The sequence below is a fragment of the Pan paniscus genome, chromosome 20, assembly GCF_029289425.2.
Source record: "Pan paniscus chromosome 20, NHGRI_mPanPan1-v2.0_pri, whole genome shotgun sequence".
In the NCBI taxonomy this organism is placed as follows: Eukaryota; Metazoa; Chordata; class Mammalia; order Primates; family Hominidae; genus Pan; species Pan paniscus.
In genome coordinates this window covers 57,080,299-57,097,925 of record NC_073269.2, presented here as the reverse complement: position 1 = coordinate 57,097,925, position 17,627 = coordinate 57,080,299, and the positions used below count along the sequence as shown (strand labels likewise).

At 54.8% G+C, this 17,627-nt stretch overlaps 2 protein-coding genes across 7 annotated transcripts; both read left to right on the top strand.

The window, feature by feature from the left end:
- The first annotated feature begins 73 nt into the window (after window positions 1–73).
- On the top strand, window positions 74–5,972 carry KLK11 (kallikrein related peptidase 11). 2 transcript variants are annotated; one of them, XM_003813645.4, is made up of 6 exons: window positions 74–724; window positions 2,522–2,596; window positions 3,406–3,562; window positions 3,890–4,155; window positions 4,970–5,106; window positions 5,511–5,972. In XM_003813645.4, exons 1-6 carry the CDS (start codon window positions 664–666, stop codon window positions 5,661–5,663), a joined length of 849 nt encoding a protein of 282 aa, XP_003813693.1. In that variant the 5' UTR covers window positions 74–663; the 3' UTR covers window positions 5,664–5,972. The 2 variants fall into 2 exon arrangements, with proteins under 2 accessions (XP_003813693.1, XP_054959362.1); XM_055103387.1 differs by lacking the exons at window positions 74–724; window positions 3,890–4,155 and adding exons at window positions 1,262–1,642; window positions 2,041–2,159.
- Window positions 5,973–8,197: 2,225 nt separating this feature from the next.
- Window positions 8,198–15,668, top strand: KLK10 (kallikrein related peptidase 10). Of its 5 annotated transcripts, none has more exons than XM_003813649.6 (6): window positions 8,198–8,550; window positions 9,038–9,134; window positions 10,905–11,085; window positions 12,053–12,327; window positions 12,778–12,911; window positions 13,376–15,667. In XM_003813649.6, the coding sequence occupies exons 2-6, from the start codon at window positions 9,047–9,049 to the stop codon at window positions 13,526–13,528; spliced, it is 831 nt and encodes a 276-aa protein (XP_003813697.2). In that variant the 5' UTR covers window positions 8,198–8,550; window positions 9,038–9,046; the 3' UTR covers window positions 13,529–15,667. The 5 variants fall into 5 exon arrangements, with proteins under 5 accessions (XP_003813697.2, XP_057156564.2, XP_008964436.2 ...); XM_057300581.2 differs by having other exon boundaries at window positions 8,201–8,357; window positions 9,035–9,134; window positions 13,376–15,668; XM_008966188.6 differs by lacking the exon at window positions 8,198–8,550 and adding an exon at window positions 8,592–8,853 and having other exon boundaries at window positions 9,035–9,134.
- The last annotated feature ends 1,959 nt before the right edge of the window (window positions 15,669–17,627 follow it).

Here is a 17,627-nt window from a genome sequence, read left to right as displayed (position 1 = left end):
GCTAAGTCAACATTTATGACCATTTAATCCAATGTCCATAAAACGTAACATTTTTCCACTAGCCAACTGCAGTTTACTTTCTTGTAATGAAGCATACATTGTATCTTTAATGTGGGACGTGGCTTTGTTCTAATAAGACGAAGGGTGGAGTGCAGGCTTGGAAAGCAGGAGAGCTCAGCCTACGTCTTTAATCCTCCTGCCCACCCCTTGGATTCTGTCTCCACTGGGACTCAAGAGGTGAGGAGAGACCATCTCCCCAAATGCACTGAAGGGAAACTGGAGGAGGGAGGGAGTGAGGGGTGATCATACCAGCGGAGGCACATTTGCTGAGCCCCCCTGCAGTCTGCTCTTTCCAAATGGACCCTCCTGGAAGCCTGATCCCAACCTCCCCTGCAAGCAGGTCTGTCACCCCCATCTATCAGATGAAGAAACTGAGCCTTGCAGGGGTGGAGTCCCTTGTCCCCACGTCATAAGGGTAGTCATAGTAGTAGGAAGAGGAAGCACCTAGGTTTGAGGCCAGGGCTGGCTGCTGTCAGAACCTAGGCCCTCCCCTGCCTTGCTCCACATCTGGTCGGGGGAGAGAGGGGAGGGAAGCCAAGGGAAGGGACCTAACTGAAAACAAACAAGCTGCGAGAAGCAGGAATCCGCGCTCGGGTTCCGCAGATGCAGAGGTTGAGGTGGCTGCAGGACTGGAAGTCATCGGGCAGAGGTCTCACAGCAGCCAGTAAGTGAACAGCTGGACTCGGGCTGCCTGGGCGGTAGGGAGAAGCGGGCAGGGGAAGGGTCAGCAGACTAGCGAGGCCCCAGAGGAGCCCTGGGGTGGAGCGCAGCCAAGGGCTCTGTTCCCTTTCCTGGACTCGGCTTCCACAGGCCCTGACCTGCCTCCCCCACCCTCCGGTCCTGCCCCTGTGCCTGGCAGCAGCCCCACCTGTGTGACACCCCAGCACACCCCCCCCTCCTTGCAAAGGAGAAGGGAGCGGCCTAGGGGAGGCCAGGGGCCCACCTGGGCTGGGGCTGTGGAGAGGGAGTGGCTGGGACGGGAGGAAAAAGAGAGACGGAGATTAGATGGAAGGAGAGGGATTTCAAGACAAATTGCCAGAGATGCAGTCAGAGAGACTGACTGAGAGACACAAAGATAGAAGGAATTAGAGAAAGGGCCACACAGAGCCAGACAGAGAGAGAAGAGTGGAGATGGAGACAGGGACGAGGACAGAGAAAGGCAGACAGACACGTAGGGACAGAAAGAGAAAAATCACACAAAGTCAGAATTACTGAATGACGGGGAATGACACATAGAACGAGACACAGATTCAGAGACTCAGGGCAGGGAAAGGAAGGCTGCAGACAGACAGACAGACAGAGGGAGGCTGAGACACAGGGAGAAGAGGGGCTTGGAGAGGTGGCACAGGCAGGCAGCCAGTGCCTCAGAGGCCTCCGGGGAGGGCCCTCACACACACCCCGCCCCGGGGCATTAAGGCAGGGCTTGGAGGCCAGTCATCCTGGGCCCGCCCGGGGCCGCCCCCCTGCCAGCCCGCCTGCCTGGTGCCTGGCACCTGGCGCTCCAACCCAGCCTACCTGCTATAGCCGCCGCCACTGCCGTCTCTGCCACCACTGGGCCCCCAGAGCCCCAGCCCCAGAGCCTGTGAGTCCAGGAGGAAAGGGAAGCTGCCCCTCCCCGTCCAGGTGTCAGCCCTCCCCAAGGACACCTGTCCCACTCGGGCACCCATTTCTCCCTCTGCTCTGTCCTTCTCTGCTTGGGTGGGGGTTCCTGGCCTCTCTCTACACCTCTCACCTCTGATGGCTGTCCGCAGCCTCAGTTACCCCTAATCTCCATGGCTTCAGCTGCTGAGCTGGCCCTCTGCTCCCACCCCTGCTGGCCAGGGCAGCTGAGGGCACTGGCCCTCCCCTCGACCAGCTCCGCCCAGCTTTGCTTGGCTGTCCTTCAAAAGGGCAGGGGTTTGGCGGACAGGGATTCAGCAAGCCGGGTGATGGGGGTCCCAGACATTGTCTGGGGCTGAGCCCCCTACTCCCCCCCAGCAGACCTCAAAGGCTCCATATCGCTCTGCTGTGAAGACAATGAAAAAGGGGTGGCTACGGAACGGTGTCTGGTTCCCCTTGTCCTTCCACCCCAAGCTGCTGGGGCCTGGCCAGCTCTCAAGGCAAGAAGGAAAACATCCTCTGACATGTGCCGGGGAGGTCCCATGGCTGACTTGAACAGGGCCGACCCATGGCTTGACGGCTCAAAGCCCCTCCCAACAACTTCGACATGGTTCTTGGTATCTCGGAAGCTTCTAGCTGTGACCAGGCCCTCTCCAAGGCCACCCTAGACACCTAAGATATATTTTAAGTGTTTGGAGATCTGAGTGCTGTGAGAAACAGGGGATTTCCCCAACCTTGTTTCTCCCAAGTGGGGAGCGGGAGCAGGTGAGGGAGAGAGGAGAGGGCATGAGCCAGCCCCACCCCCCCCCGGCTCTGATTTCCCCATAAAGTGATGCGGCCCCATGTCCCTCCTTGTTCCCAGAGGAACCTGGGGCCCGCTCCTCCCCCCTCCAGGCCATGAGGATTCTGCAGTTAATCCTGCTTGCTCTGGCAACAGGTACGCAGGGGATGGGGGCAGGGCAGGATCCTCCCTCTTGAATCTCTGGGATCCCCTAACCCTCTGTGTCTGGACAGTGACAGGGCTGATTCCAAATTACAGAACAACCCATAAGGCACCTGAACTGGAGCAGCGGTCATGAGGGCCTGGATGCCCTTCTAGATAATCCCTTTAAATGCCAAAGGAGGAGAGGTCAAGGGGGTCGTAAAGGGTCCCGTGGAGGGGCTGAGGAAGCTGGAGTTGGGGGAGCAGTCACTCAAAGCACACAGGACAGGAGCTACTGACCAACCAGTATGGAAGTATTTCCTTTTTTTTTTTTTTTTTTTTTCCCCCCAGAGACAAGGTCTCGCTCTATTGTCCAGGCTGGAGTGCCGTGGTGCCAACACGGCTCACTGCAGTCTTGACTTCCCCGGCTTAAGTGATCCTTAAGCCATCTTAGCTTCCCCGGTAGCTGGGACCACAGGCACCTGCCACCAAGCCAGGCTAATTGTTTAATTGTTTGTAGAGATGGGGGAGGAGGTCTCACTATGTTTGCCTAGGCTGATCTAGAACTCCTGGGCTCAAGTAATCCTCCCACCTTAGCCTCTCAAAGTGCTGGGATTACAGGCGTGAGCCACTGCATTTGACCTTATGGAAGTATTTTCATCCTTTAATACCCGACCCCAGCATCCAGGGCAACCCAGAGGGACACCAGACCAGGGCCCAGACCACCCACTCTCTTTCTCTCCTCCCCACCCCCATTTCTGGGAGTCCTCCTGGTCTACCACCTCTCCTTCCTGAGCCCCTCCTTTTGCTCTCACCCCCTCCAGGGCTTGTAGGGGGAGAGACCAGGATCATCAAGGGGTTCGAGTGCAAGCCTCACTCCCAGCCCTGGCAGGCAGCCCTGTTCGAGAAGACGCGGCTGCTCTGTGGGGCGACGCTCATCGCCCCCAGATGGCTCCTGACAGCAGCCCACTGCCGCAAGCCGTGGGTGCGGGGGCTGGGGCGGTGCCGGGGTGGGGGGCTGGGAATGGGGAGATGGATGGAGAGAAGCTCAGGGATAGGGGTGCGGGTGAGGGGATTAGAGATGGGAATGGGTAGTGTCAGCAAGGTTGATGGGCTCGAGTTGGTATTGAAGGTGGGGGGATGAATGGGGTTGGGATGGGGCTATGGCTGGGAAGGGGGCTTCGGTGGGAGACATGGAAGAGGTTGGAAGCAGAGCGATGTTTCTTCATCCTCAAAGGTGTCACTCACCTCTCCCACCCATGTCTCCCCCGACCTTTCCTCCTCCAACTACTGTCTCTCCCACCTCAGCCGCTACATAGTTCACCTGGGGCAGCACAACCTCCAGAAGGAGGAGGGCTGTGAGCAGACCCAGACAGCCACTGAGTCCTTCCCCCACCCCGGCTTCAACGACAGCCTCCCCAACAAAGACCACCGCAATGACATCATGCTGGTGAAGATGGCATCGCCAGTCTCCATCACCTGGGCTGTGCGACCCCTCACCCTCTCCTCACGCTGTGTCACTGCTGGCACCAGCTGCCTCATTTCCGGCTGGGGCAGCACGTCCAGCCCCCAGTGTAGGAGCTCCAGAGGGGAACCTGACAGGGGGTGGTGAGGAGGGAGTGGTCAGGATTGTGGAAGGGTTCAGGGGATCAGAGATGTGGTTCACAGTGACGATGTGGGATAAGTTGAGAGGATGTGTGGAAAACGTCAGGACGGGGGGGTGGGGACAAAAGTTGGGGCCTTGGAGTCAGACGGACGGGATATGCAATCATACATCCATAACCTCCTGGTTGTAAGACCTTAGGCAAGCAGCTTCACCTCTCTGAATCTTGATTTTCTTCTCTATAAAATGAGAATGATTATACCCACCTGTCAGGATTGGATTAGAGATAATGTATATTAAGCAACTGGCATAAATCATTTATTGGATAGCAGGCTGGGCACGGTGGCTCACGCCTGTAATCCCAGCACTTTGGGAGGCCGAGGTAGGAAGATCACCTGAGGTCGGGACTTTGATACCAGCCTGGCCAACATGGTGAAATCCCATCTCTACTAAAAATGTGAAAATTAGTTGGGTGTGGTTGTGTGCGGCTGGAATCCCAGCTACTCGGGAGGCTGAGGCAGGAGAATCGCTTAAACTTGGGAGACGGAGGTTGCAGTGAGCCAAGATCACGCCACTGCACTCCAGCCTGGGCAACAGAGCAAGACTCTGTCTCAAAAAAAAAAAAAAAAAGCTGGATAGCATTGCTGTTGCTATTGTTACAAGAAGAGAGGTGAGTTGGCTGCGTCTAAGGACAGGGATTCCCCCAGGGGCGGGATCACAGCAAGCACTGCATTAGGAGAGTGGCAGGGAGCTCATTCCCACAGCCCCTCACGCTGTTTCCACAGTACGCCTGCCTCACACCTTGCGATGCGCCAACATCACCATCATTGAGCACCAGAAGTGTGAGAACGCCTACCCCGGCAACATCACAGACACCATGGTGTGTGCCAGCGTGCGGGAAGGGGGCAAGGACTCCTGCCAGGTCAGTGGGCAGGGCCTGGGTCTCCAACCACAGCCCCATCCCCATCCCCAGCTTCAATGACATCTTTACCGACATCCACAATTTCATCCCCAACCTCAACCCGCCGACCCCTGCAACTCCCAGTCCATCTCTTCCCCTGTTCCCGTTTCTGACCTCAGCACAAACTTCAGCTCCATCCCCGTTTCCACACCATTTCCAGCTCCAACCATCCCCAAACTCGTTTTTGAGCCTAACCCCATCCTTTATCCCACCCATAATCCCAGCTTTATCGCTAAACCTACCACCTTTCCCAGTGCCTACCCATCCTGTCTCGGCCCCACTCCTAAGCACCGTCCCCACCTCCTCCCTGGCTAACACCATGCTCAACGCTTTCTCTGACTGACATTCTCTCTCCCCGTGCCCAGGGTGACTCCGGGGGCCCTCTGGTCTGTAATGAGTCTCTTCAAGGCATTATCTCCTGGGGCCAGGATCCATGTGCGATCACCCGAAAGCCTGGTGTCTACACGAAAGTCTGCAAATATGTGGACTGGATCCAGGAGACGATGAAGAACAATTAGACTGGACCCACCCACCACAGCCCATCACCCTCCATTTCCACTTGGTGTTTGGTTCCTGTTCACTCTGTTAATAAGAAACCCTAAGCCAAGACCCTCTAAGAACATTCTTTGGGCCTCCTGGACTACAGGAGATGCTGTCACTTAATAATCAACCTGGGGTTTGAAATCAGTGAGACCTGGATTCAAATTCTGCCTTGAACTATTGTGACTCTGGGAATGACAACACCTGGTTTGTTCTCTGTTGTATCCCCAGCCCCAAAGACAGCTCCTGGCCATATATCAAGGTTTCAATAAATATTTGCTAAATGAGTGAATCTACTGAGTGCTTACTATGTGCTAGACCCTGATCCAATGGCTTTTATTTTATTTTTTGAGAGAGTCTCGCTCTGTCACCCAGGCTGGAGTACAGTGGTGCTATCTCTGCTCACTGCAACCTCCACCTCCTGGGTTCAAGCAATTCTCCTGCCTCAGCTTCCTGAATAGCTGGGATTACAGGTGCCTACCACCACATCCGGCTAATTTTTGTATTTTTTAGTAGAGATGGGGCTTCACCATGTTGGCCAGGCTGGTCTCGAACTCCTGACCTCAGATGATCTGCCCGCCTTGGCCTCCCAAACTCCTGGGATTACAGACGTGAGCCACCGCGCCCGCCCGGTTTTCATTTATTAATTAAATGAAATTAAATTAGTTAATCTATTTATGAGACAGTCTTGCTCTGTTGCCCAGGCTGGAGTGCAGTAACAATCACAGCTCACGGCAATCTCAATTTCCTGGGCTCAAGTGATTGTCCTGCCTCAGCCTCCAGAGTAGCTGGGACTCCAGGCACATGCCATGAAGCCCAGCTAATTTTTGTATTTTTTGTAGAGACAGAGGTCTCAGTATGTTGCCCCGGCTAGTCTCAAACTCCTGGGCTCAAGCAGTCTGTCCTCCTCAGCCTCCAAAAGTGGTGAGATTACAGGCATGAGTCGCTGTGCCTGGCCTCCAAGCACTTTCAAATGTATCAACTTAATCCTCACAAAACCCTATGAGGTCGGTACTGTTTTCATACCTATTTTATAGATGAAGAAACAGACACAGAGAAGCAAAGTCACTTGCTCACAGTCACGCGGCTAGGAGAGCAAGGATCTGAAGCAAGGCGATCTCTTAATTACCAAGTGATGTTCCTGGAGTAAGGCTCTGTTTGTTTCCTTTCCTGTAAAATGGTGCATGCAAAAGTATAACACAGTAAGTAAAGAAGTCAGTCAGCCTGCACATACGAAGACCTAACCAAAGGAGCTTATTGTTATTCTCCAACTTCCATGATAGGTAATTAGGTAGTGGAGACCTCTTCTGGCCAATATGGTAGCCACTAACCGCAGCTGGCTCTTCCAATTAAAATTACATAAAGCCAGAAATGTAACTCCTCTGTCTCACTTGTGATATTTCCAAGGCTGGATAGCCACATGTGACTGGTGGTGGCTGGATTAGCTAGTGCATATAAAACATCACTGCAGAAAGTTCAGCTGAGCAGCACTGAGTTAGACGGCCTCTGAAGAGGATGTCCCACGGAGAGAATCCAGAACTCAGGATCTTTTTTTTTTTTTTCTTTGAGACAGAGTCTTGCTCTGTCACCCAGGCTGGAGTGCAGTGGCGTGATCTCGGCTCACTGCAACTTCTGCCTCCCAGGTTCAAGCAATTCTCCTGCCTCAGCCTCCCTAGTAGCTGGGACTACAGGCCTGCGCCAACATCCCCAGCTAATTTTTGTGTCTTTTTAGTAGAGATGGGGTTTCACTATGTTGGCCAGGCTGGTCTCGAACTCCTGACCTCCTGATCCGCCCCCCTTGGCCTCCCAAAGTGCTGGGATTACAGGCGTGAGCCACCGCGCCCGGCCAGCTCAGGATCTTTTGGGATGGTCTGCTCACCTCGCAGAAGTGGCTAGCATGAGCAATAGGAGCCCAGAGTGGAACCAGGGCCTTCTGGCTGTTAAGTGGACTTGCTGTGTGACCTCCTGTGAGTCTCTGCCCTCTCTGAGCCTCTCACTCCTCACCTGAGATGAGGGAGTTGGCTGAGGTGATGCCGATGCCCCTCACAGCTTTGACCTCCTATGATTCAGGGGCCTGTGTGTCACCTGGTGGCACACAGATGGCAGGGAGGGTGTGAGATGGCCACACATGGGTATGAGGCAGAGCCACAGCCCCCCAACACGCACATGGGCTAGTCACTGGGACACACACAGAGCTCACTCACGGCCACAGAGTCGGCGTGGGTTTCCCTCTTTCCTTGTTTCTGTTTGTCTTAGCCTCGGCGCCTCCCTCCCTCTCTCTCTCTCTCTCTCTGGCTCTTTTAGCCTTGGTTTGTTACAATCTCCCTTTCCAAGCCAGCCTCTGTCCCTCCTACACAACCTGCTTTATCTCTAGGCCTTCCTCCTTCCTCTTCCACAGTCTGGCTTCTCACATTGTCACTCTAGGTATGCACTTCCCATTGATTTCCTCTTGCTCAGTGGCCTCTCATCCCGCCACCCCTAGCCTTGCTGGGGACGTGAACCCTCTCCCCGCGCCTGGGAAGCCTTCTTGGCACCGGGACCCGGGGAATCCCCACGGAAGCCAGTTCCAAAAGGGATGAAAAGGGGGCGTTTCGGGCACTGGGAGAAGCCTGTATTCCAGGGCCCCTCCCAGAGCAGGAATCTGGGACCCAGGAGTGCCAGCCTCACCCACGGTACAATTAGACAGAGGGAAAGGGAGGGAGCCCGGGGGTGGGGGTAGGGGAGGGTGGAGAAGCTTCCGGACTCCTTGGGGTTAAAAGGGAAGGTCCCGCCAGGGGTCCCTGGGCAGAGGATACCAGCGGCAGACCACAGGCAGGGCAGAGGCACGTCTGGGTCCCCTCCCTCCTTCCTATCGGCGACTCCCAGGTGAAGCTACCTGCACCCCACCCGGGTTGGGGTGGATTGCGAGAGGATGGGTGGGGACCCCCGGGCCACAGGCAGGAGCCGGCTTAGAGCCTCGGTTTCTCCACCTGCGGGACGCGGAAGTCCCCCCGCTGTGAGGTTGAGAAAGAGGCTCCCACTGGCTCCGAGCCTCGGATCCCCACCCCGCGCGTGAAGGAGGGGGAAACCTCGGGCGCGGCGTGGCTGCAGCCAGGGTAGCTGGGGCGCGGAGAGCGCTCCACTCGGGCACAGGGAGGACGGGAAGATGCCGCGAGGGGCGTCATTAGGGTAATTGTGCCCATTACCGCTGTTCCAGCCCGAATCTCCCGTCTGCCAGCCCCTGGGGTTATCGGCTGCAGGTCAAAAGGGTGCTTGCGGGCTGGGGTGGCCCAGGCTGGGCGGATGAGCGCGGCGAGGTGGGGGTCTCTAACGGAGCATCTGTTTTAACCCGCCCCCGCACACACCCCAGCAGATCCTGGCCATGAGAGCTCCGCACCTCCACCTCTCCGCCGCCTCTGGCGCCCGGGCTCTGGCGAAGCTGCTGCCGCTGCTGATGGCGCAACTCTGGGGTAAGGTGGGGGGCAGGGGGCGGGGAGAGGCGCCGGTGGGAGGCACGGGCGGGAGGAGAATGTGTTCCTGTCACCAAGCCCCGCGCACCTCTCCTCCCCCGAGACCCCGGCACCCACCCAGCGCTCCGGAGCACGGCCCGCCCCCAAGTCAGCTGGGCCCTTCTTCTGGCTCGGCCCCTAGATGTCCCGCCCCACTCAGGCCCCGTCCGATTTCTGCCACCCGGATCCTCGCTCTTCCGTGGACTCTTCGCCGCGTTCTTTCTCCTCCTCTTACGCCGCCCCATCCCGGCCCCGCTCCATTTTACACTACCGTGTTTTGTTTTGTTTGTTTGTTTGTTTGAGACGGAGTCTCGCTCTGTCGCCCAGGCTGGAGTGCAGTGGCGCGATCTCGGCTCACTGCAGGCTCCGCCTCCTGGGTTCACGCCATTCTCCTGCCTCAGCCTCCCGAGTAGCTGGGACTACAGGCGCCCGCCACCACGCCCGGCTAGTTTTTTGTATTTTTAGTAGAGATAGGATTTCACCGTGTTAGCCGGGATGGTCTCGATCTCTTGACCTCGTGATCCGCCTGCCTCGGCCTCCCAAAGTGCTGGGATTACAAGCGTGAGCCACCGCTCCCGGCCACACCACCGTGTTTTATCCTGAGTCTTGCCTTACCGCTTTTTGCCCTCCCCTCACTTTTTTCTTCCTCTTTCCCTTTCTGTCTCTTTTTTCTTTCTCTCTCTTTCTTTTTCTTTCTTTCTTTTCTTTCTTTCGTTCTTCTTTTCCTTCCTTCCTTTCCTTCCTTCCTTTCTTTTGTTTCTTTCTTCTTTCTTGTTTTACTTTCTTATTTTTTCTTCTTTCTTTCTTGTTTTTTTCTTTCTCTCTCTTTTTCTTTCTTTCTTTCTTTCTTTTTTTTTTTTTTTTTTTTTTTGAGACAGGGCAGTGCTCTGTCTCCGTGGCTGGAGTACAGTGGCCCAATCAGAGCTCACTGCAGCCTCGACCTCCTGGGTTCAAGCGATACTCAGCCTCCGGAGTAGCTGGTACCACAGGCATGCACCACCACATCCGGCTTTTTTTTTTTTTTTGAGACAGGGTCTCACTCTGTCGCCCAGACTGGAGTGCAGTGGCCCAATCTCGGCTCATTGCAACCTCCACCTCCTGGGCTCAAGCGATCCTCCCACCTCAGCCTCCCAGGTAGCTGTGACTACAGGCGCATGCCTCCGCGACTACTTTTTTGTTGTTGTTGTTTGTTTGTTTTTTTGTAGAGACTGGGTCTTGCTGTGTTGCCCGGGCTGGTCTTGAATTCCCGAGCTCAAGCGGTCCAACCGCCTCGGCTTCCCAAAGTGCTGGGATTACAGGCGTAAACCACTGCGCCCCACCCCTCTCCTGCTTTTCAATCCCGTTTTCTTATTCCCACCCCTTCTTCTCCCCGATCCCCGAGTTCTATCCCCGCACCCTTACCTCCCCGCCGCGTTCAATCCCCGCCCCTCTATCGACCAGCGACGTTCTAGCCAGCTCTCTAGGCGCGCTGCGTTCAGTCCCTGCCCTCCAGACCCACCCTATTCTGTCTCATTACTCCACGCTACCCTATCCCAGCTTCCTTCCACTTCCACGCGCTTCTTCTCCTCCCATTCCCTTCGGTGCACGCGAAACCCCCAATATTTCCCTACCACCCTCGCGTTCTGGCTGCGTCCCCCGTCCCCGAACGCAGTCCAGTCCCACAGCCCAGCTCCAACCCCAAACCCAGACCCTGCCCTCCGTGCTTTGATTCCGTCCCCTTTCTTTCTCCAGCCGCAGAGGCGGCGCTGCTCCCCCAAAACGACACGCGCTTGGACCCCGAAGCCTATGGCGCCCCGTGCGCGCGCGGCTCGCAGCCCTGGCAGGTCTCGCTCTTCAACGGCCTCTCGTTCCACTGCGCGGGTGTCCTGGTGGACCAGAGTTGGGTGCTGACGGCCGCGCACTGCGGAAACAAGTAGGAGGAGATCCATCCCCGAGGACGCCACGGGGGGCTGTGGAGGCGGCCTCCAGGGAGGAGCGGGCAGGGCGGGGGCTCTCGGAACTCCCACAGCTGGAGGTGCGGTCCCTGGTGTCCTTCCAGCAGGAGGAGAGACCGGGCTTGCGCTGTGGCCGCCAGGGGGCGGTGTGGTCCTTTTCCGCATTTCTGGGCCCGTCATTCCTGTCCCGCTGATTCTCCTTGAGCTCTAGGAGGAGGTGGTTGCCTGCAACGGATAGAAGCCAGGGTCTGGTGTGGTCAGGAATTTAGAACTAAAGGAAAAGGTTCACTTCGTGAGTCCCCATTGAAGGAGAAAGGGTTGGGTATTACCACAGAGAAAATGTGGAGTAGGGCCGGGCTCGGTGGCTCACGCCTGTAATCCCAGCACTTTGGGAGGCCAAGGCGGGTGGATCACCTGAGGTCAGGAGTTCAAGACCAGCCTGGCCAACATGGTGAAACCACTTCTCAACTAAAAATAAAATAAAATAAAAAATAAAAAATTTTTTAAAATTAAAAAAAAAAAAAAAGGCTGGGTGTGGTGGCGGGTGCCTGTAATCCCAGCTACTCAGGAAGGAGGCTGAGGCAGGAGAACTGCTTGAACCTGGGAGGTGGAGGTTGCAGTGAGCCGAGATTGCGCCATTGCATTCTAGCCTGGGTGACAAGAGCGAAACTCTGTTTCAACAAAGAAAAGAAAAAGAGAAAAGAAAATGTGGAAGGCTTACCTAGGTGTCCAGGCCCCCAGCCCTCCTCAATTCCTGCAGATCCTCAGAGCTCAAATAACTGATTCCTCCTCCCCATGTCCACTGAGGTCCCCTTCTCCCGCAAGGCCCTCTTCCCTCAGACCCTTCCTATCTCCAGGCCCTGGTATCTGCCCTCACGCCACTGCCCACCTGCTTTCCCAGTCCCTATGAAGGGTTTGCCTTCACATGCCTCTTCCTTCCCCCAGGCCACTGTGGGCTCGAGTAGGGGATGACCACCTGCTGCTTCTTCAGGGCGAGCAGCTCCGCCGGACCACTCGCTCTGTTGTCCATCCCAAGTACCACCAGGGCTCAGGCCCCATCCTGCCAAGGCGAACGGATGAGCACGATCTCATGTTGCTGAAGCTGGCCAGGCCTGTAGTGCTGGGGCCCCGCGCCAGGGCCCTGCAGCTTCCCTACCGCTGTGCTCAGCCCGGAGACCAGTGCCAGGTTGCTGGCTGGGGCACCACGGCCGCCCGGAGAGGCAAGAGCTGGGGCTCTGAGGCCGGAACCTCAGGAGGAGGGGGCTGAGGGCCTGAACCCCTGGGTCTGAGGAAGGATGGGCTGGGGACTGGATTCCTGGATCTGAGGGAGGACAGGCTGGGGTCCTGGATGCCTGGGTCTGTGAGTCTGAGGGGAGGAGGGGCTGGGGGCCTGGATTCCTGGGTCTAAGTGGAGAGGGGCTGGGGACTGGATTCCTGGATCTGAGGGAGGACGGGCTGGGGTCCTGGATGCCTGTGTCTGTGAGTCTGAGGGGAGGAGGGGCTGGGGGCCTGGATTCCTGGGTCTAAGTGGGGAGGGGCTGGGGCCAGGATTCTTGAGTCTGAAGGAGGAGGGGCTGGGGCTTAGGATAGAAATGGTCTTGTATCTGGACTCCTGGCTCCCCAAGGATTGGGGGCTGGACCCAGGGATTACTGGCATATTCTCCCTTCAGTGAAGTACAACAAGGGCCTGACCTGCTCCAGCGTTACTATCCTGAGCCCTAAAGAGTGTGAGGTCTTCTACCCTGGCGTGGTCACCAACAACATGATATGTGCTGGACTGGACCGGGGCCAGGACCCTTGCCAGGTAGGGTCTGAACAGGGAGAGTCTCTGACTCCTGGGAGGGAGGACAGGGAGGTTATGGGAAAAGAGCAGACCCTGTGCCCGCTCCCCAACTCCATTCCCAAACCCATCCTTGACCCCAACTCTTACCCAGACCTAACCCCCTCCTCATCCCTATCCTCAATCCCATTTCCATCCTAACCCCACCCCATTCCCATCTCCAAGCCCATTTTCATCCCCTCACCTTCCATGAACTACAATCCCAACCCCAGTCTCACTGTGTCTTCATTCTCATCCCCCAGCCCAACCTCCCATAACCTGAAGTCCACCTCCATTCCTACCTTCCAGCTCATACCTAATTCCAACCCCATCCCATCCTCGTCTTTATCCCAACCCAACCCCTTCCTTCCCCACCACTGCCCCAGATCCCAAAGTGACAGCTCTCACGTTGGCACATTTATTTGATCTCTCCTTCCTGCCACCCCCAGAGTGACTCTGGAGGCCCCCTGGTCTGTGACGAGACCCTCCAAGGCATCCTCTCGTGGGGTGTTTACCCCTGTGGCTCTGCCCAGCATCCAGCTGTCTACACCCAGATCTGCAAATACATGTCCTGGATCAATAAAGTCATACGCTCCAACTGATCCAGATACTACGCTCCAGCTGATCCAGATGTTATGCTCCTGCTGATCCAGATGCCCAGAGGCTCCGTCGTCCATCCTCTTCCTCCCCAGTCGGCTGAACTCTCCCCTTGTCTGCACTGTTCAAACCTCTGCCGCCCTCCACACCTCTAAACATCTCCCCTCTCACCTCATTCCCCCACCTATCCCCATTCTCTGCCTGTACTGAAGCTGAAATGCAGGAAGTGGTGGCAAAGGTTTATTCCAGAGAAGCGAGGAAGCCGGTCATCGCCCAGCCTCTGAGAGCAGTTACTGGGGTCACCCAACCTGACTTCCTCTGCCACTCCCCGCTGTGTGACTTTGGGCAAGCCAAGTGCCCTCTCTGAACCTCAGTTTCCTCATCTGCAAAACGGGAACAATGACGTGCCTACCTCTTAGACATGTTGTGAGGAGACTATGATATAACATGTGTATGTAAATCTTCATGGTGATTGTCATGTAAGGCTTAACACAGTGGGTGGTGAGTTCTGACTAAAGGTTACCTGTTGTCATGATCTGACCACGTCCCAGTGAGAGCGTGTGTCCAGGGAAGAAGTGCACAGGGTAGCCCCCAATCCCAACCTTCCATCCCCAACCCTTAGGGATGATGGAAGAATCATTTTCCCCACCCTAGTTCCAAGTCCCAGGAAACACCTTTTAACCACTTCCTTCTCATCTCCCACTGTTTCCCACTTCTGGTTCCACCCAACACCAGTTCCTCCTGACTTGGCACGAGCTAGGCTGCCCTGAGTCATACAGCACCTTCTCTGCCTTCATGGGGCCACTGAACTCAAGGGACCTCACCTTGCTTCCATCCCAGCCTCTAAGACCAGAGGGCCGAGGGGGTAGTGAAGATTGGGGAACCCTTGCCACCTCAACTGCCCAGTTTGTGCCAAGAAACCTCCCTCTGACATTTAGGGGAAAATCTTTGGTTTGTCTGTTATTAATTGGCTGTGAGATTTTCGTCCTGAAAACTTGGGAGGAGGAATTGTTTGATTCTCCCTGAAATTGGGGGAGGGAAGGGGTTAATACACAGAATCCAGGCAAAGCTAATAGAAGCCTGAGTGTCCGCCGGGTGTGGTGGCTCACGCCTGTAATCCTAGCACTTTGGGAGGCCGAGGAAAGCAGATCATCTGAGGTCAGAAGTTCGAGACCAGCCTGGCCAAAATGGTGAAATCCCATCTCTACTGAAAATACAAAAACTAGCCAGGCGTGGTGGCAGGCACCTATAATCCCATCTACTTGGGAGGCTGAGGCAGAAGAATCACTTGAACCCGGGGGGCAGAGGTTGCAGTGAGCCAAGATTGCACCATTGCACTCCAGCCTGGACGAAAGAGCGAAACTCCATCTCAAAAAAAGAAGAAGTTTGAGTGTCTCAGCTTATCCTGAACTTTGAAGAAGTAACATAAGCTAGCTGAATATAGGCACAACAGAAATTTCCCATTAAGCACGGGGTTTTTGTTTGTTTGTTTGTCCTTTCAGTTACCAATTTATGGAGCATCTATTATGTGCCAGGCCCAGTGCTGGGTGCTGGGGACATACGTAGGGGTGATCACAAGGTCCCCCACCCTGCAGAGCCCACAGGAGGTTGATGTACAAGGTCTGAGCACAGAGTCTGGTACACAGCTCCCTTCCGTGGCCTCTTTCCCATTCTGCCCCCATTAGCGCACCCAGGAAATGTCAGTCAGGCATATCAGCTGGGTTTGTCATCCAAAGATCAGAAGCGAGGTCGGTGGAAACTTGAAAACTCGATTCATTATTAAAGGCAACTCACCCGTCCCTTTAGTCACTCCACAATATTTATCGAGCCACGTCTTATGCCAGGCCTCAAAGATGAATCAGACCAGGCACTACCCTCAAGGAGCTGCTAGTTAGGTCAGGGAGACAGGCCAGTCCTACATTCCTGTCATTCAGGTCTCCACTCAAAAGTCACCTCCTCCGGGAGGCCTTCCTGAATTGCCCAGGCTATAGGAGTCCACTTTTGGTCATCCAGTCCCGATGCTCTGTTTATTTATTTTTTAATAGCACCTATTATACCTGAAATTATCTCATTTGTGTTTACTTGATAATGGTCTATGTCACCCTTCTCCACAAATTCCGTGAGGGCAGTGATTCAGATATTTGTTCACTGTGATTTTCTAAGCATCTGTATTGTGCCCGGCACACAGAAGTCACCCCCGTTGCTGTGTGAACACATAACACAAATAGATCAGTGCTGTAACAGAAGGGGGTATGGGGTGCACCACACCAAGTCCACAGGCTGTGCCTGAAGGAGTCAGGAAAGGCTTCTCAATGAGGGGACATTTGTGCAGGAGTTTAAAGGATAAGTAGGAGTTCACCAGGTAGAGAAGGAAATGCATTTCAATCACTTTGCTGTATGACTTTGAGCAAATTACTTGAATGCTCTCTCTTCCTCAGTTTTCACTCTGTGAAATGGAGACACCTGCTTAATTAGACTCCCGTGAGAGTTAAATGAGATAGGCTGGGCGCAGTGGCTCACACCTATAATCCCAGAACTTCAGGAGGCTGAGATGGGTGGAATGCTTGAGCTCAGGAGTTTAAGATCAGCCTGAGCAACATAGTGAAACCTCGTCTCTACTAAAAAAAAAAAAAAAAAAAAAAAAATTAGCCCCGCATGGTGGTGCACACCTTGTAGTCCTAGCTACTCAGGAGGCTGAGGCAGGAGGAATACTTGAGTCCAGGAGGTTGAGGCTGCAATGAACTATGATCATGCTGCTGCACTCCAGCCCTGGCAACAGAGACCCTGTGTCAAAAAACAAAAAACAACAACAACAAAAGGATAATTAAATGAGATAACATACATGCAAAGTTCACCTAACACCAGGCACTGAGAACACAGTCAATAAAGGTAGCTATTAAAATGCTCATTTTTTTTTTTTTTTTTTTTGAGAGTCTCGCTCTGTTACCCAGGCTGGAGTGCAGTGGCACGATCTAGGCTCACTGCAACCTCTGCCTCCCGGATTCAAGCAATTCTCCTGCCTCAGCCTCCCGAGTAGCTGGGATTACAGGCCGCCCGCCACCATGCCTGGCTAATTTTTGTGTTTTTAATAGAGTCAGAGTTTCACCATGTTGGCCAGGCTGGTCTTGAACGCCTGACCTCAAGTGATCCACCCGCCTCGGCCCCCCAAAGTGCTGAGATTACAGGCGTGAGCCACCGCGCTTGGTCTAAAACGCTCTTAATAGCAGTTAAGGTGGCACTTAGCACATAGTGGATACCCAGTCCCTGATCTCAAGGACTTCCCTGTCTGGAAAGGGAGTGAGACAACTGCAGGCAAGGGTGAAATGAGCTATGATAAAGGCACCGCAGGTTTCTGCAGGGGATGAAGAGACATTGAACATTTACCATGTGTCAGACACTGATGTGCTTCATGTGTGTAAATTTGCTTAATCCCCCAACAACCCTTGTTATTACTGCTACTTAACAGATGGAGCAGGCCAGGTGCGGTGGCTCACGCCTGTAATCCCAGCACTTTGGGAGGCTGAGGCAGGCGGATCACGAAGTCAAGAGTTGGAGACCAGACTGGCCAACATGGTGAAACCCCGTCTCTACTAAAAGTACAGAAATTAGCCAGGTGTCTTGGTGCATGCCTTTAGTCCCAGCTACTTGGGAGGTCGAGGCAGGAGAATTGCTTGAACCCAGGAGGCAGAGGTTGCAGTGAGCTGAGATCGCGCCCACTGTACTTCAGCCTGGGTGTCAGAGCAATACTCCGTTTTGGAAAACAAACAAACAAACAAAAAACAGATGGAGCAACTGAGAGAGGTCTTGTGACTTGCCCAAAGTCACACACCTCATCACTAATCACACCTAATCATTGAGATTTGGACACACATGGTTCAGTTCCAGAGTCCATGCTCCAAACCATGACGACACAGTGAGAGAACATTCAAGGGGAGCCCAGACCCAGCTTCATAACCAGGCCTGTGAGCAGGAGAAAGGGGAAGGGATCGTAAGTGCCCAGGGGAGGCAAAGATGGACTCTGCCTGAGGAACTCAGAGATTTCCTGGAGGAGGGAGAATTGAGGTTGGGTGTTGAAGGATGAGTGGGAGTTCACCAGGAAAAGAA

What these genes read in the sequence shown, in the direction of transcription:
- KLK11 (XM_055103387.1), top strand. Translation starts at nt 1,286, where the DNA reads ATGACACATAGAACGAGACACAGATTCAGAGACTCAGGGCAGGGAAAG. An exon ending in GGGCCTGGCCAGCTCTCAAG is followed by an intron (nt 2,160 to 2,521) that starts GCAAGAAGGAAA and finishes CCTTGTTCCCAG; the next exon opens with AGGAACCTGGGGCCCGCTCC. An exon ending in CCTGCTTGCTCTGGCAACAG is followed by an intron (nt 2,597 to 3,405) that starts GTACGCAGGGGA and finishes CACCCCCTCCAG; the next exon opens with GGCTTGTAGGGGGAGAGACC.
- KLK10 (XM_057300581.2), top strand. Translation starts at nt 9,047, where the DNA reads ATGAGAGCTCCGCACCTCCACCTCTCCGCCGCCTCTGGCGCCCGGGCT. An exon ending in GCTGATGGCGCAACTCTGGG is followed by an intron (nt 9,135 to 10,904) that starts GTAAGGTGGGGG and finishes TTCTTTCTCCAG; the next exon opens with CCGCAGAGGCGGCGCTGCTC. An exon ending in GCCGCGCACTGCGGAAACAA is followed by an intron (nt 11,086 to 12,052) that starts GTAGGAGGAGAT and finishes TCCTTCCCCCAG; the next exon opens with GCCACTGTGGGCTCGAGTAG.